The 9,101-nt window shown below is 66.7% G+C and overlaps 1 protein-coding gene across 3 annotated transcripts in view; it reads right to left on the bottom strand.

Annotated features, from left to right (window-relative positions):
* Positions 1–1,024: 1,024 nt before the first annotated feature.
* Positions 1,025–9,101, bottom strand: part of POLN (DNA polymerase nu) — a 63,890-nt gene continuing 55,813 nt past the window's right edge. The window contains exons 19-24 of one of the 3 annotated variants that reach the window (XM_084878892.1): positions 8,562–8,693; positions 6,590–6,700; positions 4,128–4,206; positions 2,964–3,031; positions 2,067–2,128; positions 1,025–1,344 (exon numbers count right to left, since the gene is read on the bottom strand). In XM_084878892.1, the coding sequence (XP_084735018.1) occupies positions 1,189–1,344; positions 2,067–2,128; positions 2,964–3,031; positions 4,128–4,206; positions 6,590–6,700; positions 8,562–8,693 (608 nt within the window). In that variant the 3' untranslated portion in view covers positions 1,025–1,188. Of the gene's footprint in view, positions 1,345–2,066; positions 2,129–2,963; positions 3,032–3,062; positions 3,438–4,127; positions 4,207–6,589; positions 6,701–8,561; positions 8,694–9,101 lie in introns of those variants that run through there. The other 2 variants (XM_084878893.1, XM_084878894.1) reach the window with 2 other exon arrangements.

Raw genomic sequence — 9,101 nt, 5'->3', positions numbered from 1 at the left:
CAGGCTTTAGGGCCCGGGCAGGGCCCCTCCTGTGGGGGGAGCAGCAGGAGGGGTGTGGGGTGGCCTCCACCTGCGCGCCCGATGCTGCTGTTTCCCAATAAAACCAGAGCTGACGGAACCGGCCTCCGTGCTTTCTTGAGGCGGCCCAGCCCGGCGCGGGGGAAGGGCTGGTTTCGGGGTGGGGGTCTGTGGGCTGGACCCCCTGTCCCTGTCTGCACCCTCCGCGGGGCACTCCCTGAAGGCCGGGGGTGGAGGGGCCTGGTGTGGAAGGGGGGCAGGAGGGGCTGGGGTCCAGGTGGTGACGAGAGCGAGGAGCGGTTCAGGGTGGACCTGGCTTTGTTGATGGGGACCTGGCCAGCCCCGCCCCAGACAGCGCCCCACCGGCTTCTGCCCTCCCTTCCCCAGGCGGCTGCCCTCAGCAGGGGCCGCGGGGTGCCTTCCCCGGAGCCTGTTAGCCGGTGTGGGGGCCTGGAGCGGCAGGCACACAGCCAAGCTGCCGGGCAGTGCCCAGGCTGCTCGTCTGTTTGGGCCAGGTGCCCCGTGGAGCCCCAGAGGGTGTGCTCGGAGGGGAGGGCGCAGTAAAGACGCTGGCGTGCGAAGCTGGCTGCGGGCTCGGCCTGGGAGCAAGAGAGGCGGGCTGGCGGGAACTGTGGCCGGGCCTCCCAGAGCACGTGGCGCGTCCCGTCCCGTCCCAGTGGGCCCATCAACCTGCTCCCCGCCCTGGCAGGTGCCCCGGGCCCAGTCGGAGCCCAGATGCAGACTGGGCAGCTGTGGGAGGCTGGCCCGGGCGCACTCCCGAGGCCCCGTGGAAGCTGCCACGTGTACATTGCGGTGACGTAGCCTCCGGGGCCTCGGCTTCCCCGCGGGGCGGGCATGGCTTTGGGTGCGCGGGGGTCTGAGAACGCCCAGCAGGAGCCAGCTGCTCCCAGGCTGGCCACCGGCCGCGGCTCGTGGGGACCGGCCGGCGGCTCCGGTGGGGCGCTCGGCCCTGGCCCTGCACTTCCCCCACGGGAAGAATCAGGAGGACAGGGACGAGGACAGCTGTGTGGACGGCGTTTACTCGGCGAGGATGCAGAGGGTGCATTCCGGGCCACGTCCTGCTCTAGCCACCAGCCGTACAGACGCCAGCCCTGACCTCGGGGAGGCCACCGGGGCTGGGGAGCCGGTGAGTCCTGGCTGTTGCCGGGGCTACGGAGGGAGTGCAGGGGAAGCAGGCAGGTGCGGCCTGGCCAGGCGGTTGCGTGGAGACATGGCAGGACGGGGGCGTGGCCGAGGCGGGGCCTCCTGCAGTGGCACCAGGTGTCCCCAGGAGCGGCCGGTGCTCAGGCTCACCTTCAGGGGCACCTGTGGGCGGCGGCAGGGGTGAGTGCAGGTCTGGCCAGCTTGCCGCCCCCTCCCAGGCCCCCACCCGGGACGACCACAGAGCAGGGCAGCCACGCCCAACTCGCCCACAGCAGCACGGCCACGGATACACGGGAACGCACATTCCGGGGACAAGGCTCACGCTCACACCCCGGGCAGAGCACCTCCCCGTTGGCCACGTCTGCCACCTGAGCTGCCTGCAGGGGGGGGGCCAGGCCAGGCGCAGGGCTGGCCACCTCGTGGCCCTGCGGGACTACTGGGCTCTGGCCTGCACGGGAGGGAAGCCCCATGTCTCCAGGTGCTACAGGAGCAAGCGTGGACACCCTGGACCCACACCCTGGCCGGCCCAGCAGTGCTCCTTGGCCCATCCAGCACTGCCTGGGGGAGTGGGGGCTGTGCAGGGGCCCTCAGGGCACAGTGTGGCCACAGCCCCAGGAGGAAGGCGGAGACTGCTGGGGACCTGGTGGCTGGAGACTCCCTCGGAGGGACAGGGACAGGGACCGGGACCGACGGGCATGGCGACCTGCACAGGCTTCGGGGACTCCCACCCCTTCCTTACCCCTTCATTCCCCTGCCTTGGGAGCCCTCTGAGGGTGACCAGCAGGAGTGGGATGGGACCGGCTCAGCAGCCTGGTGCACCTGAGGCAGGGGGCCCTGGGAGGAGGTCTGACGGCGCTGCTGCCACAGCAGCCCGCTGCCCTCACCTGCAGCTGCAGCTCCAGCGCCCTCACGTGCTGCAGGGCCTCCATGGCTCCCTGCACCAGAGCTAGGAGAGAGAGAAGGGGGCTGGAGCACAGGCTCCCCAGCCGGGCCTCCCTCAGCCCTCAGGAGCTGGCAGGGTGGGGCAGGGATCAGGCCAGGCCTGCAGCTCCGTCCGAGCCTCTGGGGCCGGAGGAAGGAGGAGCGGGGGCAGGAACCCGTGGGCCCAATTGCCTGCAGGTGAAGCCTGCAGGGCCGCTCTGGGAGTGGGTAGGGGCTCCATGGGGTGCTGTCACCCTGGGGGGTGCTGTCACCCTGGGGCGTGCTCAGCCTGGAAGGGAGGGTCCCCAGAGCGAGCTGCCTCTCTAACAGTGAGGACCCATCCCACCCCCCAAGTCTGGACAGACCTGTCCTCTGTCTACCACAGTGAGTTCGGAGCGGGAGCCCTGCCCCTACCCAGCCAGCGAGGGAGGCACCTGGATTTCTCCAGGACCCCCGCGGTGCTTGGCCGTTAGCCCTCAGCACCCAGCCAGCTCCCCGGCCTGGGAGGTCAAGCCCCATCTTCCCAGGGCCCGTGGCTGAGCACGGCCCATGGGGAGCACAGAACACACGGGGAGCACGGCCCATGGGGCCCATGGGGAGCACAAAGCACATGGGGAGCAGGGCCACGGGGAACACAGAGCACACAGGGAGCACGGCCCACAGGAGCACAGAGCACACAGGGAGCACGGCCCACAGGAGCACAGAGCACACGGGGAGCAGGGCAATGGGGAGCACAGAGCACATGGGAAGTAGGCCCCACGGAGAGCACGTGTTCCTGGGGCTGTGGCCAGGTGCAGGTGACAGCAGTGTGAGGCGGGGAGGGCCGCCCCGGACGTGCCTTCTCCCGTCTGCCCGCTCACCTGCGCACTCGGGCACCTGTGCATCTTCCACCTCAAACAGCAGCTCGTCGTGGATCTGGGCCACCAGCCTGAAACACAGCCCGGGGGGCAGCTGTGAGGCCCCTGGTCAGTCTGCCCAGCAAGGGGCGCCTTCGGGGGCGTGTGTGCAGCACATGGTGGTTCGGTGTCGGAGCGGAGGGGCCCAGCGAGGAGGGGCCGCCTTGTGGTCACGGGATGGCTTCCCGGGAGGAGGGGGCACAGCGGGGGGCAGTCCAGGCAGCTGCAGAAGAGCCGCTGAGCCCCTGGGAGCCAGGCTCTGACGGGTTTACGTGCAGCCTCCGCTCGATGTGGGCACCGCCTGCCGTCAGCCAGGTGGGCAGTGTGGGTCTTGCCTTCTGATGAGCTTTGAGCTCACGGGCACTGCTGGCCACGGGCACTGCTGGCCACGGGCCTTACTCTGAGCGTGGCGCTCACCCTTCCAGGGGACACTGCGTCCTGACAGGGAGGAGTCACGGACGGTTAGTCACTCCACGGACTCTCCGGCGCAGATCCTGTGTTTCTAAGGAGCCGGGACGCAGGAGAGGGGGAAGCGCGTGCGGTGTGGGCGTCACTCGACAGTCGCTGTGTCCCGAGGCAGCCGACTGCCGAGTGACTCCCTCTGTGAGGACAGGCTCCAGCGGGGACCGAGCTCTGAGCTCTCTCGGCCCTGCACCTGCTCCGAGTCCCGCTGTGGCCCCTGTCCACTCGAGCGGCCGGAGCTGCTGCGGCCTCTCCACCCTTTGCCCTTTCCCCTGGGAGGGCAGGGCCCTGCCCTCGGCCTCCCTGCCCCCCGCAGGCCTCAGAGGCACTCTTACTGCCCCTCCTGGGCCCCAGGCACCGGCTCTGCCCCTTGGGGGCGGAGAGAGAGCCACAGGTGCCCCTGGCTGCGGCACAGGAGGCACTGGAGGGGAGGGGCTGCCCTGGGGTGAGCAGACAAGCATCTGGGCGCCCGAACGCCCTGCCGTCCTGGCACTCCCGCTCTGAGGACCCTCCCAGGGGAGCTGAGAGGAGACTCGAGGGAGGCTCTTGGCTGGGGGTGACTCAGACGCAGGGGTGGACGGGAGCTGGTTGTGCGCTTGCCGGCCAGCCTGAGGGCAGTGCCCCCGCCCCCGCCCTGGGCCCTGCGGGCCAAGCTCACTCACTGACCTGGCCGTCAGGGTTGGGGACGCTGCCACCGCAGCGAAGATGTGGATCATGGCCATCTTGCAGAGGTCTGCGGCCGAGCCTGCAGGCACAGAGGTTCAACAACAGGAGGCCAAGGCCTGGCCAGAGGGCTGCCCTGCACGGCCCACCACCTCCTGCTCCTGCGTGTCAGGTGCCCCACGGGTGCCATCAAGCTGAGACCAGTGAGACTCGCCGGTCCCCCCTCTGGGGGGCGAGGGGAGACCCACATCCACGGGACCTCAGGTGGTGGGAGAAATTCACGTCCCTGCAGCTGAGTGACCGAGGCCCAGTTCCATGAGGGCTGCTGGCCCCTGGCTCAGGGGGCACCCAGCACAGTTTGCTCCTTTAGGCCAGCAGGAGGCACAGCGCCTGCCTGTCTCCAGCCCTGACCCCACGTCCTGTCTAGGCCACCTGAGGAGGTCAGGCCCACAGGCAACCGCTTCCCATGAACGCAACTGGTGATGGCCTTCCTCAGGTCCGCAAACCCCCTCCACGTAGCACGGCCTGATCCGTGTGACGTCTCAGCGTGCGCACGGGTCCTGCCGCACGTGGGCAAGGACTCCAGAATCCCGTCACCTCAGCTCGCAGGGACCTCCAGGAACTGTGCCGTGTGGCTCTGCCCGTTCCCATGCCTGCCACTCGTGGGGCTTCAAGTTGGTGACTCAGCTCTGCACGGGTGTGGGGGGGACGAGTCACGTGGTCAGGTGAGCATTCACACAGCCAGCACCACGTCCGGCCTGGTCAGGTCCTGCCAGCACAGGGCACAGGCCTCTCAGTGCCAGGCGCCCAGCGGGTGGCTAGTGCACACCTCTAGTGCATACACTTAGTACGTACACTGCCTGCACACACCTAGTACACCCCCCCAGCACACATGTGGTGCACACACCCGTGCACACACCTAGTGCACACCCCTAGTGCACACACCTAGAGCACATCCCCCGACACACCTAGTGCATACCCCTAGTGCACACACCTAGTGCACATCCCTGCCCATACCTAGTGCGCACACCTAGTGCACACCCGTGCACACACCCAGTGCCCAGAGAAAGGGGTCGTGACCACTCCTGCATACAGGAGGACCTGCCTGGGAATCGGGGCCACCTCAGGATGGGGAGGCGTCAGCATCCTCGGTCCTGCCGGGGTCGGGCCGGGGACAGGATGAGGACAGGCAGATCCTCGCTGCCCTCCAGCAGCTGCTGCCCCCTCTCCGGGATTTCTGTAGGGTGCACTGGGCCCTCCTCTAGCTCGGAGCAGCCCCCGGGGGGGGGGGGCGGGGCCTGGCAGGGGGAGAGCCTGGAATCTATCCTCCAGGCTCCTTCTCTGGGCCTGGGGCCTCCGCCCTCCATCTGAGCCGACCCCAGGCTCCCGAGGACACGCGGGGACAGCTCACGGTGCGTGTGCGTCTCCCTCACCTCCTGCCGAGCAGGAGCCATTCGCACGCTGCAGCTGAGGTGACTAAGGAGTTTGCATAACCGGAGGCCAACAACGTGCTGTCACCCGGCCTGCCTCCTGCTCCGGGGGCTGGGCTGTGGGTGGGGGCTGGGGCTGGGTGTGGGTGCTGGGCTGTGGGTGGGTGCTGGGGCTGTGGATGGGTGATGGACTGTGGGTGGGTGCTGGGGTAGTTGGTACTGGGGTAGTTGGTACTGGGCAGTTAGTGCTGGGGCTGTGGGTGGGTGTTGGGCTGTGGGTGCTGGGATGGGTGCTGTGGCTGTGGGTGGGTGATGGGCTGTGGGTGGGTGCTGGGGCAGTTGGTGCTAGGCTGTGGGTGCTGGGCTGTGGGTGCTGAGCTGTGGCTGTGGTGGCTGCTGGGCTGTGGGTGGGAACTGGGGCTGTGGATGGGGTCTGGGACTGTGGGTGGGTGCTAGGCTGTGGGTGGTGCTGGGCTATGGGTGGGTGCTGGGCTGTGGGAGCTGGGGCTGTGGGTGCTGGGCTGTGGGTGCTGGCTGTGGGAGCTGGGCCTTTGGGGGGGGCTGTGGGTGGGTGCTGGGATGTGGGAGCTGTGGATATGGGTGGGGACTGGGGCTGTGGGTGCTATGGCTGTGGGTGGGTGCTGGGCTGTGGGTGGGGACTGGGGCTGTGGGTGCTGGGCTGTGGGTGCTGGGCCTTCGGGGGGGCTGTGGGTGGGTGCTGGGCTGTGGGAGCTGGTCCTTCGGGGGGGGGGCTGTGGGTGCTGGTCCTTCGGGGGGGGCTGTGGGAGCTGGGCCTTCAGGGGGGGCTGTGGGTGGGTGCTGGGCTGTGGGTGCTGGGCTGTGGGAACTGGGCTTTTGAGGGGGGCTGTGGGTGGGTGCTGGGCTGTGGGAGCTGAGGCTGTGGGAGCTGGGGCTGTGGGTGCTGGGCCTTTGGGGGGGGCGGTTGTGGGTGGGTGATCTGGTGGGATCACTGGCCCGACAGCTGTTAAAAGTGGGGCAGACAGGGACCCAGCAGGCGAGCCGGGGCTCCGGTACCTTGCACCACGAAGTTCACTGCCTGCCGCTCTGCCTGCGCCCGGAGCTGCTGGTTCTGCGCGTGGATCCATGGCAGCGGCCTCCTCCTGCCCATGATGGACGCCACGTAGCCTGGGCCACAGGGGGAAGGAGGAGGGTGAGGGCAGAAGCAGAGGCAGGGTGGTGCCCTGGTGCGCACAGCTCCTCGGATTTGGGCCAGGGTCCGGCGGGACCCTCCAGGGATCCCAAGTCCACCCGGTCTGCCGCGAGGCCAGCAGGCTCGGGGTGGGGACAGCACAGGAGGGTGGCTGTCGCTCGGCGCCTGTCCAGTGACGCATTACACACCCTTCCTCAGGGTGCAGTCACTCCAACTCCCTGGCTGGGCCGTCGCCTCTGGAGGCCCAGGAGCCGTGTCCCTCCCCGAGCTCCGCCCACGGGGCAGGCACTGGACGGTGCAGGTGGAAGGACTTAACGACCTTTTACAATATTTCCTCGGTGTCTGCCCGAGCGTGATTTCTGGGTCAAAGGGCACATGCACTTCCCATTGGACCTGCTGTGCCCTATGCCCATCGAGTCAGTTATGTCCCAGGAAGGGCGGCTGCGGCTCCGGCAGCTGTGGCAGGGACAGCGGCTCCCCCGCAGAGCTGCAGCGCTCTCAGTGAACTCAGTGCCGGCTCCTGCGTTCACATAGCGTTTCTGTCTGGGGGTCCTGGCTCCATAACTCCCATGCCGCTCCGTCCCCATTTCAGAGTTTACAGTGCCCTGCTCTTCTCAGGTGGGGCTCCAGGCCCAGGGATGGCCAGGGCTCGTGGCCTCGGTGAGGACCAGTGGCTGCAGGCCTCCCCAGGCCCAGGGAGCCCTAGGCCAGCCCTGCTGGATGCACTCGGAAGCTCCCGCATTCTGCCGAGGCCGGGGGAGCCTGTGCTGGGCTGCCTTGGCACGAGGGGCTGGGCACAGGCTCAGAGGCCCCCCAGCAGCCCCGGGGGGCGGGGCGGGAGAGCCTGGTGCCGAGGGAACCCACGGGCCGCAGGAAGCCGAGCGGAGGCTGCCTCACTGAGGTGCACGTTGAGCTGCTTCCTCCGCAGCCCTCCGCCGCCTCTGTGTCCGGCTGTGATTTCTGCCCTCACATTCCTCCCTCTTCCTCTCATTCCCTCGCTGTTCTTTCCCAAAGGTCTTATGTTGGATACAAACCATTTGTATTTGCACTTTCCTTGTTAAAGTACTCTTTCTAGCTGAAACCGGTTTGGCTCGGTGGATAGAGCGTCAGCCTGCGGACTGAAAGGTCCCGGGTTCGATTCCGGTCAAGGGCATGGACCTTGGTTGTCGGCACATCCCCAGTGTACAGGAGGCAGCTGATCGATGTTTCTCTCTCATCGATGTTTCTAACTCTCTATCCCTCTCCCTTCCTCTCTGAAAAAAATCAATAAAATATATTAAAAAGATACTCTAATACTTCTTCACTCTGCATGGCACCCCAGCTGGGCGGGGCCTGTGTTCCCGTGAGACTCTTCCACGGCCGTTCGCTTCTGAAACATGTCAGTAGTGGGGGCTCCTTTGCTAACCCCGGGCGGACACGTGCCACGCTGACAGGCAGTATGAGACTACTTTCCATCCCATGTGGCCACTGAAATCTGTGACCAGATGACGGTGACACTTTATGGACATACACGCATTTTTCATAGACGATGTTCCCTCTCCATCTTTAGTGCCGGAGGTCACGCCTCTGTCTCCCAGGACTGTGTCTAACGGAAGCTGGTCCATTTGGTGCCTCAGGCAGAGCCTGGCCCAGGACCCTTGGAGGGCGGAGCCTTTTGGTCCCATTTATAGAGCAGGGCTGGGCTCCCCCAGTGCCCCTCCGCTCAGCTCCACCCACCAGCCCCACGGGCTGTCTGTCACCTCCCACCTGGGAGCAGGGCCCAGGGACCACCAGCTGCTGCCGGTCAGGGGAGGGAGGGCAGGGGCCGGGCCATGGCTCTGCCTGCGGCAGGCTCACCTGTCTGGTGACACTGGGCAATGGTTGCTTGGGCAAAGTCCTTGATTTTCTGATACTTCTGCAAGAAACTCTCCAAAAAGCGGGCGGCTTCCGGAACAGGAACTCCAAGACAGGCAGCGAGCCGCTCCTTCCCTGTGGGAGCGGGAACACCAGGGTCAGAGGCAGGAACACCAGGCAGCGACTCGCACGGGGACGGAGCGCGAGCCGCGAGGCAGTCAGTGCCTGTCACGCGCACGAGTGAGAGAACGGGAGGGCTCTCAGGAGACGCATGAATTGAAGTCCAGTTGGCACCATGGTCTCTTCCTTTTTTTTAGATATAAATGTGTTTATTGATGTCAGAGAGGAAGGGAGAGGGAGAGAGAATCATTCATCAGCTGCCTCCTGCACACTCCACACTGAGGACTGAGCCCCACAACCCGGCCTGTGCCCTGACTGGGAACTGAACCATAACTTCCTGGTTCATAGGTTGATGCTCAACCACTGAGCCATGCTGACCAGGTACCATTGGTCTCTTCTTGGTCAGGATGGTGCTGGCACTGG

This window comes from Pipistrellus hanaki, assembly GCF_964339955.1.
Source record: "Pipistrellus hanaki genome assembly, chromosome: 1".
Classification (NCBI taxonomy): domain Eukaryota; kingdom Metazoa; phylum Chordata; class Mammalia; order Chiroptera; family Vespertilionidae; genus Pipistrellus; species Pipistrellus hanaki.
Note: the sequence above shows the minus strand (reverse complement) of the source record. Positions and strands in the feature narration are given on the sequence as shown.